Source organism: Marmota marmota, unplaced genomic scaffold (genome assembly GCF_001458135.2).
Source record: "Marmota marmota marmota unplaced genomic scaffold, marMar, whole genome shotgun sequence".
NCBI classification, from domain to species: Eukaryota; Metazoa; Chordata; class Mammalia; order Rodentia; family Sciuridae; genus Marmota; species Marmota marmota.
The window spans coordinates 251071-265036 of record NW_026000078.1 but is presented as its reverse complement, the minus strand read 5'-3'; the positions used below and the strand labels follow the sequence as shown (position 1 = coordinate 265036).

General features: G+C 36.6%; 1 protein-coding gene across 2 annotated transcripts in view; it reads left to right on the top strand.

The window, feature by feature from the left end:
• The window catches only part of Sass6 (SAS-6 centriolar assembly protein), a 45441-nt gene that overhangs the window by 22759 nt on the left and 8716 nt on the right, over nucleotides 1-13966 (top strand). For both annotated transcript variants that reach the window (XM_015502607.2, XM_048814609.1), the window contains exon 14: nucleotides 852-980. In XM_015502607.2, the coding sequence (XP_015358093.1) occupies nucleotides 852-980 (129 nt within the window). The remainder of the gene's footprint in view (nucleotides 1-851; nucleotides 981-13966) is intronic.

Genomic DNA, 13966 nt, shown 5'->3' with positions numbered 1-13966 from the left:
TAATGCTCTCCCACAGAGCTACACAGTTGCTTCTCAAGATTTGTGTTTCAAGTGACCTTTTAAAAAATTAGCTTTTTTCTCGTGTCTGTTGTTTAATGGTGATGCTACCATATAGAAGATTAATGGAAAGTAAGTAATTGCCTCAGTTAACCCTATTTAAGGATATTAATCTTGTTTTTACTCAGTTTGGAAGCAAATTATTATTTTATCCCTGATTGGGGCTATTGATTTATGACTCACTGTCCTTCTTAATACCTTCCATGTCAGGAAACCTGGAGTGATCCAAGATAGTTCAGTTCAGTGGTTTATTTTTTGTGGGGGAATGATGGGGGTGGGGATTTAATGATGGGGATACTGGGTATTTAACTCAGGGACGCTTTACCACTGGGCTATATCCCCAGATGGTCCATTAAGTTGCTGAGGGTCTCACTAAGTTGCTAAGGCTGGCCCCAAACGTGCAATCCTCCTAACTTAGTCTTTCCAGTTGCTGAGATTTTTAGGCATGTGCAACTGTGCCTGGCCAGTAGGATTTTTGTTTTAATTTAGTTTGAAGCAGAGTTTTATGGTGTCATGAAAAAATTGGCCTCAGAGATAGCACTCTTTTTTTTTTTTTAATATTTTTTTAGTTGTAGACAGACATACCTTTATTTTATTTATTTGTTTTTATGTGGTGCTAAGGATTGAACCCAGTGCCTCACACATGTAAGGCAAACGCTCTACCAACTGAGCTACAACCCCAGCCCAAGACAGTACTCTTAACTATTAATTAGCAGACAATAATGCCTCCTGGATAAGAGAAACTATTTGGAATTATTTGTTATCTTTAATCATTTTCTTGTTTTTATTTTTAGGTTGATAGTAGGCTGACTTACCCAAGCTGTGGGATTCCTTATCCTGTCTCCTCTGCATTTGCATTCCAGAATACTTTTCCTCATCTGTTATCTACCAAAAATACCATCCACCCAGTTTCAGGACCAAAGGTAGCCAAATTAACTAATACTTTACTTTTTTTTTTTTAACAAAAATACAGGAACTTATTTGCATATAATTCTTTCACCTTTTTAAAAGTTCACTTACTGTTTGGTTATTTGCGAATTAAGTAATGTATTAGATGAATATATTACTAAATAACTAATATGTATTATTACCAGAAATATATATATATGGGTTTTTTTATTTTTTAATTTTAATTTGTTACATATGACAGCAGAATGCATTTCAATTCATATTACACATATAGAGCACAATTTTTTATACCTCTGGTTGTACACAAAGTAGAGTCACACCATTTGTGTCTTCATACATGTACTTAGGAATGCATTGTATATTTTTTGAACCCACTGTAATTTGGCTCTTTAAATTACATCAATCTGTTAAATTCTGCTGAAACTTACTACCTACTCAATCTTTCTATTTTTATTCATTTTTCTACTTAAATTTATAAGCCTAAGTAGGATTATTGACCTCATACTACTGGTATGTTGGATGTGGTAAGATTTCTGGATTCTATTGCTAGAATTTAAGAGTTCATAGGGCAGGCTTATAGCAAATTCTGTAGTCTAGCAAAATTATCTCAAATAGTATATGATGAGCAATCCTTCCAACCCTTTATTTATTTGCTAAAGCTTTTTTCTGCCAACTTGAGTAGTTCTTTATCTTTGTTTTAGGATGTCATACGACATGATAAACTAATGTCTTAGATTTATATATTGTTTTCATATATATTTTTTTATTTTATTTTCATGATAATTTAATCTGACCAGATTAGTCACTTATTTTATTTTCATTTCTAACTTCAGGTCCAAATTAATTTTTTTCCTAAATCATATATGACAGGAATATTTTATAGAACTTAGGAGTCGAGCCCAGAGAGGTAATACACACCTATAATCCCAGCTACTCTAGAGGCTAATGCAGGGGGATTGCAAGTTGTAGAACAGCCTGGACAACTTGATGAGACTATGTCAAAATAAAATTAAAAAGGGTTGGAGATACAGCTCAGTGCTTGCCTAGCATTTGTAAGGCTCTGGACTCAATTCCCAGTATAAAAAAAATACGTTTAGAATATTCAAACTGATATTATAGATTCTATCAAATTACCTGGGTTGCTCTAAAAAGTTGACTGTTGTTTAGGCTTTTATGTCTTCTTAGCCATAGCTTTATTGGTTATCATTTGGAGCTATTAAGAATTCTCTATGAAATAGGAATTAAACCTGAGTTTTTATGCTTAGACTACTATTATGTATTTAGATAATTGGCTCTTCTTGCATTGCTTTTTAAGGTGAATTAGATATGTAGATATGTGTATTCTAAGGAATACTGCCGTTTCTATAATAAATATCAGTGTATTCAAGTGTGGTTGCATCTTGGGATTATTTTTACTTGAGAATTATGATTGAGTTCACAGTTGACTTTTATTTTATTTTTTAAAATTTTAAACAACTTTCCAGGAAAATATTTTCAAATGAAAATAGACAGTTGCCTAGTTGGATGTTGAGCCACATCCCCAACCTTTTTTGTGTGTGTGTTTTATGTAGATACACGGTCTCACTGAGTTGCTTATGACCTCACTAAGTTGCTGATACTGTCTTTGAACTCATGATCCTCCTGCCACAGCCTCCTGAGCTGCTGTTTCAGTCTATATATTCATATATTACTCTCCAGTACTGTCTTTGTACATATGTATTTGTGGCCTTGCACAAACAGATTTGTAGGATTGATTCTTAGAAGTAACTGGGTTGAAAGCATATTTGCCTCTATGGTAACAAATAAAATCTTATTGTGATATTAACATTTCCCTGATTATTAAAGTGAGGAAGTTGTTTTTACATGTTTATGGGTTGTTTCCTACTCTATAAAATTCTGGTTCATTTCTTTTGTTCATTTTCCACTTGGGATGTTTAACATTTATAAATTGACTTTGTAGGTAGTCTTTACATATTCTGGAAACTAGTCTGTTCTTGCTTTTATGTATTAACTATTTCCCAATTTTTGGTTTGTCTGTTTATTTTCTTCATATGCTTCATTTTTAAAAAAGCTTTTTTAAAGGTATAGTTTACATACCATGTAGGTTTCTCATGTAAGATACAGTTCAGTAATGTAAGTCTGTTTATAGAATTGTGAAACAATTCAGTACTGTTTTAGAACATTGACATTATCCTAGAGGGTTACTTTGGGTCTGTTTGCAATTAATCCACACTTTCACCCCCAGCTCTGGGCATCTACTAATATGCTTTCTATTTCTAAAAAATTGCCTTTTTTTCCCCATGTGAATAGAATCTTATAATTTGTAGGGTTTTTGTTTTTTTGTATTTTGTTTTTAGTGTCTCTTTCAATTAGTGTAATATGTTTGAGAGTCATCCAGGTTTCAGAGTTTATGAATGTACTTCATTTTGTTTAATTGCCAGGTGGTATTCCTTGATATGGATATACCACAGTTTATCCATTCATCAGTTGATGGATGGATGTTTGTGGTGTTTTCAGTTTTGGGATTATAAATGAAGCTGCCATGAACACTTGTTTATAGTCTTTTATGTTTGTTAGAAATAAAAACCCAGGGGGCTGGGGATGTGGCTTAAGCGGTAGTGCTCTCGCCTGGCATGCATGCATGCGGCCCGGGTTTGATCCTCAGCACCACATACAAACAAAGATGTTGTGTCCGCCGAAAACTAAAAAAATAAACATTAAAAAATTCTCTCTCTCTCTCTCTCTTTAAAAAAAAAAAGAAAGAAAGAAAGAAAGAAAAACCCAGCAATGGCATGGCTTATGGTATGTGAAGTTTTTTTTGTTGTTGTTTGTTTATTTATTTTTATATGGTGCTGAGGATCAAACCCAGTGCCTCACATGAGCAAAGCAAGTGCTCTGCCACTAAGCCACGACGCCAGCCCCTGTATGTTTGATTTTTAAGAAGCTACCAAACTTTTCCAAAGTGATTTTACTCTTACTACCAACAATCTGAGAGTTCAGGATTTTTTTTGTATCCTTCCCATATTTGGTATGCTCAGTTGTTTAATTTTAGTCATTCTAGTAGTTGCATAGAAATATATCATTGTGACTTTAATTTTTATTTGCCTAAAAGTTAATGAAATTGAATATCCTTTCATGTGTTCATTTGATTTGAGTAACTATTTTGGAGAAATTTCTTTAGAATCTCCTATCCATTTTTAAACAAGCGTGTTTGCCTTTTTATTTAGTTACACCTTCTTTATATATTCTGGACACATGTTCTTTATCAGGTGTATTATTTGTAAGTATTTTCTCTTGGTCTGTGGCTTCCCTTTTCATTTTTCTTCTTGCTTTTCTTTTTCTTGTCTTTCCTGGGGATTGAACCTAGGAGTGCTTTACCACCGAGCTATATCCCCTTTCTTTTCCATTTTTTATTTTGAGACAGGGTCTCTCTAAGTTTCTATGACTGACCTCTGTCATTCATTTCTGCATTTGTATCTATGTCTAATTCCAGGCAGTTGAAAGTAAAAGCAGAAAAAAAGTAAGAGGATTTATTTTAAGCTCATGAAACCACAGTACCTTTTTATTTTGGTACGGGGATTGAACATTGAACCTAGAGGCACTTAACCACTGAGCCACATCCCTAGCCCTTTTTATGTTTTAATTTTGAGACAGGGTCTCACTAAGTTCTGAGGTTGGCTTTGAACTTGGTGATCCTCTTGCCTCAGCCTCCCAGGTTGCTGGGATTACAGGTGTATGCTAGCTACCTCAACACCTTTGATCAGATTTCCCCTCCTTCAGAGTTTCAGGTGTCTGCCCAGACTCTGCTACTGTTTCCGTTACCTACGTTGTTTTTGCTTCCGACTGGGGCAAGAGAAAACAGAAAAGAGTGAGATTTTCCTCACTGTCCTTGACCCTTAGGAGGTCTCTTTTTCATGACTCAGAGTGGAAAGAAGAATCTACCTTGATAGTAATAGTGTACTCTTTCTAAAGGTTATTATCTAGATTAAGTAACATTTTGTGTACTTTTACCAGTTTGGGTCTTTATATTTAAGTTGGATTTCTTTTAGATAATCAATAATTGCCTCCTATATTTTTATCCATTCTGATTCTTAGACAATTTAAATTTTACTTTATATAATGATGTCTTGTCATGTTGCTATTTGTTTTCTACATGTCCCATATATTTCTTGTCTCCCTTTCCTACTTTTGCTGCCCTCTTTCCAATTTGCATTTTATTTTTTTTCATTTTCTATCTACTGTTGACCTTGTTTTATTTTCTTTCTGTTTGCTTAGTTTTCAACATACATTTTTAACTTACCATAATCTACCTTTAAATAGTATACTATTTGCCATATAAAACAAGAACTTTACAGTAATTGCATTTTCTCTTTTCCAACCTTCTGCTTATGCTGTTGTCCTAAAATTTTACTTCTCCATTTGTTGTGAATCTCAACTTTGTTTTTGCTTTCTCTTTTCTTTAATCTGGGGGTGATTACCACTGACTGACATCCCCCACCCTTTTCATTTTTTATTTTGAGACAGGGTCTTATTGAATATCAAGGCTGGCCTCAAACTTTCACTGCTCCTTCAGCCTCCCGAGTAACTTGAATTACAGGCATGCACCACAGCACCCAGCTCAATTTCTTTCAAAGAAATTAAACCAATGAAGAAAAGTTTTCTTGGTTTACTTGTACATATGTTACCCATATGACCTTTTTTCCCCCTTGTACTAGAGATTGAACCTAGGACCTAATTCATGTTAGGTAAGTACTCTACCACTAAGCTCTGTCCCCTCCACTTATACAGTCTTTGTATAGAGTTTTTATGTAGCTCTGCGTTTTCATTTGCTTTTATTTTCTTTTCTCTTCAATACTCAAAGATCTCTTATGTTATAGATCTTTAACATTCCTTTCGTTATTTAATTAATTTATTCATTTTAATTAGGTATATATAACAGAATGCATTTTGATTCATTGTACACAATTACACTACAACTTTTCATTTTTCTGGTTGTATACCATATAGCGTTACACATTATGTGCAGTCATATATGTACCTAGGGTAATTATGTGCATCTCATTTCACCAACTTTCCTGCCCCCATGCCCCCTTCTCATCCCTCCTTCTCCTTTGCCTCATCAAAGCTCCTCCATTTTTCCCTTGTGTCCCCCCCCGCCCCCCAACACACACATTATGGATCACCATCTACTTCTAAGAGAAAACATTTGGCATTTGGTTTTTTGGGATTGGCTTACTTTACTTAGTATGATATTCTCCAACTCTATCTTTTACTTGCAAATGCCATAATTTTATTCTCTTTTAATGCTGAGTAATATTCCATTGTATATATACCACAGAATCTTTATCTGTTAACCTATTGAAGAGCATCTAGGTTGGTTCCACAGTTTAGCTATTGTGAATTTTGCTACTATAAACATTGATGTGGCTGTGTCCCTGTAGTATGCTGTTTTTTAAGTCCTTTGAGAGTGGGATAGCTAGGTCAAATGGTAGTTCCATTCCAAGTTTTCTAAGGAATCTCGATAGTGCTTTCCAGGTTGGTTGTATCAATTTGCAGTCCCACCAGCAATGTGTGTGATTCCATGTATGCCCTTTCCCCCTACATCCTGGCAAATATTTATTGTTGTCTGTATTCTTAATAACTGCCACTTTGGCATGAGATGAAATCTTAGAGTAGTTTTGATTTGCATTTCTTTAATTACTAGAGATGTTGAACATTTTTTCATATATTTGTTGATCGAAAGTATATCTTCTGAGAAGTGTCTGTTCAGCAACTTAGCCCATTTATTGATTGGGTTGTTTGTTTTTTTGGTGTTAAGTGTTCTAAGTTCTTTATATATTCTGAAGATTAGTGCTCTATCTGACCTGCCTGTGGCAAAAATTTGCTCCCAGGATGTAGGCTCTCTCTTCACCTCACAGATTGTTTCTTTTGCTGAGAAGAAGCTTTTTAGTTTGAAACCATCCCACTCATTAATTCTTGATTTTATTTCTTGTATTTTAAGAGTCTTGTTAAGGAAGTCGGGGCCTAATTCAATGTGAGGAAGATTTGGGCCTACTTTTTCCTCTATTAGGCGCAGGGTCTCTGGTCTAATTTCTAGGTCCTTGATCCACTTTGAGTTGAGTTTTGTGCATGGTGAGAGATAGGGATTTATTTTCATTTTACTGCATTTGGATTTCCAGTTCTCCCAGTGTCTTTTGTTGAAGATGCTATCCTTTCTCCAATGTATGTTTTTGGCGCCTTTGTCTAGTATGAGGTAACTGTATTTATGTGGGTTTGTCTCTGTGTCTTCTTTTATGTACCATTGATCTACATGTCTATTTTGGTGCCAATACCATGCTAATTTTGTTACTATAGCTTTTTAGAATAGTTTAAGATCTGGTATTATGATTCCTCCTGCTTCACTCTTCTTGCTAAGGATTGCTTTGGCTATTTTGGGTCTCTTGGTTTTCCTAATGACTTTCATGATTATTTATTCTATTTCTATAAGGAATGATGATGGGATTTTAATTGGAATCACACTGAATTTGTATAGCTCTTTGGATAGTATAGCCATTTTGGCAATATTAATTTTGCCTATCCAAGAGTATGGGAGATCTTTCCATCTTCTAAAGTAGTCTTCAGTTTCTTTCTTTAGTGTTCTGTAGTTTTCATTGTAGAGGTTTTTCACGTCTTGTTAATTCCCAAGTATTTTATGAGGCTATTGCAAATGGGGTAGATTTTCTAATTTCTCTTTCAAAGGATTCATCACTCAATGTATAGAAATGCAATTGATTATGGGTATTGATTTTATATCCTGTTACTTTGCTGAATTCATTAATTCTAGAAGTTTTCTGGTGGAGTTCTTTGGATCCTCTAAAGATAGACTCATGTCGTCAGCAAATAATGATAATTTGAGGCCTTCTTTTCCTATTTGTATCCCTTTAATTTCTTTTGTCTAATTGCTGTGGCTAGAATTTCAAGGACTTTGTTGAATAGAAGTGGTGAAAGAGGGCATCCCTGTCTTTCAGTTTTTAGAGGGAATGCTTCCAATTTTTCTCCATTTAGAATGATGTTGGCCTTGGGTTTAGCATAGAAAGCTTTTACAATGTTGAGGTGTGTTCCTACTATCCCTAGTTTTTCTAGTGTTTTGAACATGAAAGGATGCTATATTTTGTCAAATGCTTTCTCTGCATCAATCGATATAATCCTATCTTAAGTCTATTGATGTTAAGAATTATATTTATTGATTTCTGTATGTTGAACCAACCTTGCATCACTGGAATGAACCCCATTTGGTCATGGTGCACTATTTTTTAAAATATGTTTTTGTTTGTGATTTGCCAGAATTTTATTGAGAATTTTTGCATCAATGTTCAACAGGAATATTGGTCTGAAACTTTCTTTCCCTCATGTATCTCTCCCTTGTTTTGGTATCAGGATGATACTAGCTTCGTAGGATGAATTTGGAAGGGTTCCTATCGTTTCTATTTCATGAAATAATTTGAGGAGTATTGGTATTAATTCTTTGTAGGTTTTATCGAACTCAGCTGTGAATCCATCTAGTCCCAGGCTTTTCTTGGTAGACTTTTGATGGTGTCTTCTATTTCCTTGCTTGAAATCGATCTGTTTAAATTGTGTATGTCTTCTTGATTCAGTCTGGGTTGATCATATGCCTCTAGAAATTTGCTGGTATCTTCGAGGTTTTCTCTTTTACCAGAGTACAGATTTTCAAAACAGTTTCTAATTATCTTCTGTATTTTAGTAGTGTTTGTTGTGATATTTCCTTTTCTTCACAATTTTAGTTTTCATCACAAATTTGAGTTTTCTCTCTCCTTTTTGTCGGGATGACTAAGAGTTTGTCAATTTTATTTATTTTTTTTAAAGAACCAGCTTTTTGTTTTGTCAATTTTTTGAATTGTATCTTTTGTTTCCATTTCATTGATTTCCACCCTGATTTTAATTATTTCCTGTCTTCTACTACTTTTGGGGTTGGTTTGTTCTTTTTATAGAGCTTTGAGATGTAATGTCAGGTTGCTTATTTGTTGATTTTTTTCTTTTTTTAATGAATGAGCTTAATGCAATGAACTTTCCTCTTAGCACTGCTTTCATAGTGTTCCAGAGATTTTGATAAGTTGTATTGGAGTTATGGTTTACCTCTAAGTATTTTTTAATCTCCTTTTTGATGTCTTTTACAATCCATTGTTCGTTCAATAGCATATTGTTTATGAAAGGAAAGTGACTACAATACTCAGAGCGACCAAGAGATCTTTTTGCAGCAGTGCAACAGAGGAGAAAAGAGAGAGAGAGAGAGAGAAAAGAGCATGCGTGCAAGGGAGACAGAGAAATCCAGAGAGAGACAGAGCAAGAGAACAAGAGAGCAAGAGAGAGAGGGGCCCAGCAGGAGGGAGTTTTTATAGCTCAAATCTAACGGGGTCTCTGGGTCTGCAAGCTGCCTTGTTGGCACAAGGGGGGGGTTGAGTGTTCAGCCTTGAGTGGGAGTTGAATGTTCACCTTTGATGCAAACAGGTGATAAAGGACCAGACAGAGGGGGGTTTGTGTGTGTGGGCCATCCTGCAGCTAACATTTGTTCAGCCTGCCCTGCAGATAACATAGTTCAGCCTGTTCTGCACCTAACAGTTTAGTCTTCAGGTACTGGAGTAACCTCTCTCTTTATTTTTATCATTGATTTCTAATTTTATTCCATATGGTCCATTAGAATGTAGGGTAGTATCTCTATTTTTTTCTATTAGCTAAGGCTTGCTTTGTGGCATAACATATGATATATTTTGGAGAAGGATCCATGTGTGCTGCTGAGAAGAAAGTATATTATTCACTCTTTGATGGATGGAATAATCTATACATGTTTGTTAAGTCCAAGTTATTGATTGTATTATTGAGTTTTATAGTTTCTTTGTTTAGTTTTTGTTTGGAAGATCTATCCAGTGATGAGAGAGGTATATTGAAGTCACCCAGTATTATTGTGTTGTGTCTTTTTTGTTCTTGTATTTGAGAAGAGTTTGTTTGGCATACATAGATGCCCCATTGTGTGGGGCATAGATATTTATGATTGTTATGTATTGTTGATGTATGTTCCCTTAAGCAGTATGAAATGTCCTTCTTTATCCGTTTTCACTAGCTTTGGTTTGAAGTCCGCTTTATCTGATATGAGGATGGAAACCCCTGCTTGTTTATATGGTCCATGTGAGTGGTATATTTTTTTCCCATCCTTTCACCTTCAGTGTGTGGATGTCTTCCTGTGAAATGATTCTCTTGAAGGCAACATATTGTTGGGTCTTTTTATTTTTTTAATCCAATCTGTCAGTCTGTTTTTTGATTGATGAGTTTAGGCTATTCACATTCAGGGTTATTATTGAAATATGATTTGTATTTCCGGACATTTTGGTTTATTTTTGGTTTTAAACTTGACTTGGTTTCTCCTTTGATTGGCTTTTCCTTTAGTGTAGTTCCTCCCTTTTGCTGATTTTCATTGTTGTTTTTCATTTCCTCCTCCTGGAATATTTTGCTGAGGATGCTCTATAGTGTAGGCTTTGATCTTTAATATTTCTTACAGTGCAGGTCTGCGGGTAATTAATTCTTCCCATTTTTGTCTCAGAATATCTTTTTTTTTGCTTCATTTTCTCAGAATATTGAATACTAGTTCGGAAAAAAGTTTCTTTTTTCTTTTCTGCATTTTAAATAGGTTATTCCATTGTTGCTTGGGTGGAAAACTCCTGGCAAGGTGCCAGGAGTCATCTTTATCACATTTTTCTATAAAGAATTTTTTTTTTGTCTCTAAATGCTTTTAAGATTTTTTAATTGATTTTTAACAATTATGATGTGTCTTGGTGTAGTACATGTATATTATTATTTTTTTTTGTGTGTGTGTTTGTGTGTGTGTGGTGCTGGGGATTGAACCTATTATTATTATTATTTTTATTTTTAAATTTTTAAAAATATTTTTATGTGGTGCTGAGGATTGAACCCAGTGCCTCACATGTGTGAGGCAAGTGCTCTACCATTGAGCTACAGCACCAGCCCATCACAGCTCAATCTTGACACTCACACCGGTCCCTCCTGGAGTCTCATCAGAGAGTGCCACCTGTGAGTGGCATCAAGGAAGCTTCTTGGTCCCAGCTGATCTCTTGATCATCTCCCTCTGCACATTCTGCCAGAGATGGTGTGGAGATTGGTACTCTGTGATCACAGGCTTAGAAAGAAAAGAGCCCTTCTCCAGCAGGTGACAGGGGAATGTTGGTGTTGAAGTCAAGAGTGGGCCCAACACCGGTTTCCACAGACAGTGAGGTCTTCTTCACATTTCCCTTTCTAACTTGGCTGCCAGGAAACCAAGAGCTGTTCTTGATCTATCAACCTTGATTTTTAAAACCATTTGTCCCTTCTTTGTACCTTGTGGGTCTTTATTGCTGCCTACCTACTTCTTGGTGTACTAACTTAAGACGCCTTAAAGTTCAGCAACAGTGGAGCTGCACCCAACTGCACTTGTGTCGTTACCCTGGGCTGCAGGCAGCTGCTCTGCAGGGCTGAGGTGCCAGTGTGCGGATCATAGATCCATGGGGGCGGGGGAGGGAGGCTGTAAAGGGTCTATTTGTGACCCCATCCAATGGTATATGGCCCAGGACTCCTTACATGCTGTTCCCAAGGGCCACCCTGGGTCAGTGGCTACCACATTGGTCAGGATCTGTGGTCATGTTGTGTGATGAGGATCTCCGCTGCAGAGGAGCTGAACCAGGGCCAAACACTGCCTGGGGAACAGCAAGGAGCCCCAAACTGCAAGTAGGTGAGACCCTGGTGCCGAGACCCTTGGGTCTCTTCTAATCCAAGAGTCTAGGGGCTCTGTGGTGACAGGTGACGAGGGGTCTGCAGGCCAGGCTTGCCCAGGCTAGGAATGGCCACAGGCTATGACTTGCCTTGGGAAAAAGACCTGTGCTTCTGCCAGGGCTTCACCCAGCAAGGCCACTGCACATCCTGCTGCTCACAGGTGTGCGCGCACACAGTGCTTCGCTCCTGACCCAAGCGCTGGTGACCAGAATCAGTCACCAAGGCTTGGGGAACAGCTCACTTCTGTCCACTTGCATAGCTGAAGTGGCTTGAAGGGTGGGTTTGGAGCACCTGAAGGTAGCTGCCTCCGTGGCTGGGTACACCCAGCCCATATATGTTATTATTCACCTAGAATATTTTGAAGTTTTTCAGTTGGTAGGTTTATAATTTTTATAAGTTTAGGGAATTCTAGTCATTATTCCTTTTTTATTTATTTTTTTCTGTTCTCTCTTGTTTTGGTACTGTGGTTATACATGGTTGATCACATGATATCCCATTGAAATTGCCCCTTAATTTCATTTTTATTTGCTTAATTTTATAGCTTCTAATAATTGTGTCCTAAAGTTTACTAATCTTTTCTTTTGCAAGTGCTATCAAGAAGAATGAAATCAGCCAGGCACAGTGGTGCACACCTGTAATCCCAGAGGCTTGGGAGGCTGAGACAGGAGAATCTCGAGTTCAAGGCCACCCTCAGCAAAAGTGAGGGCCTAAGCAACTCAGTGAGACCCTGTCTCCCATAAAATACAAAATAGGGCTGGGGATGTGGCTCAGTGGTCAAGTGCCCCTGCATTTAATCCCCGGCACCAAAAAAAACAACAACAACAAATTCAGTTATCTGCAGAAAATTGATAGAACTGGAGGACATCATGCTAAATTTTAAAAGTGAGAAACAGAAATACAAATACAAATATTCAGGGATGGGGATGTGGCTCAAGCGGTAGCGCGCTCGCCTGGCACGCATGCGGCCCGGGTTCAATCCTCAGCATCACGTACAAAAACAAAGATGTTGTGTCTGCCGAAAACTAAAAAAATAAACATTAAGATTCAAACCATAGCAGGCAACCTTGTGGAATTTTACCCTGTGCATGAGCCTTATCCTCAGCAGATTCAAGCAAACCCCTGGCAGATTCCCAGAGCTCATTCTAGGTATAGCTCTTTTCAGTAGAATTCTGTCTTGTAACCTCCAGCTGTCTAGCTGACTAAACTCATGATATTGTTCTCCGGAGTTTAGCAGTTATTCTCCTTCTCCATTTGTACCAGGAAAGTTAAAAAGCTGGGTCAATTTTAGGGATCATTCTTTACTCAGAGATCACAGCACTGTTTGTCTATGAGAAAATATCCTTTTCATCTATTTTGTTAAGTTCTTTAGTTTATGGTTGGTGGCTAGAAGCTGTGTGATCTATTACTATTGGGTTCCCTTTTTTAATCCTTTCCCTCTTATTACATATTTATTGTTCTATAGGAAATGTTAGAATCTGTCTTTTAAAAAAAAATCCTGTCTTTTTGTAATGCTGTTAAGTGTGGATTAATGTAGGAAAAACTGATTATCTTTTTCTGAATGCTGATAGCCACAACAACAACAACAACAACAAATGCTTGTATTTTTATGGTCTAGATTTATCAGGGAAAAAGTATAATCACTCATCTCTGTATAGAACTTGTTTCAGTTTTTTTTTTATTGGTTGTTCAAAACATTACAAAGCTCTTGACATATCATATTTCATAATTAGATTCAAGTTGGTTATGAACTCCCAATTTTACCCCAAATACAGATTGCAGAATCACATCGGTTACACATCCACATTTTTACATAATGCCCTATTAGTAACTGTTGTATTCTCCTACCTTTCCTATCATCTACTATCCCCCCTCCCCTCCCCTCCCATCTTCTCTCTCTACCCCATCTACTGTAATTCATTTCTCTCCTTGTTTATTTTCCCATTCCCCTCTTATATGTAATTTTGTATAACAATGAGGGTCTCCCTCCATTACCATGCAATTTCCCTTTTCTCTCCCTTTCCCTCCCACCTCCTGTATCTGTTTAATGTTAATCTTTTCTTCCTGCTCTTCTTCCCTGCTCTGTTCTTAGTTGCTCTCATTATATCAAAGAAGACATTTGGTATTTGTTTTTTAGGGATTGGCTAGCTTCACTAAGCATAATCTGCTCTAGTGCCATCCATTTCCC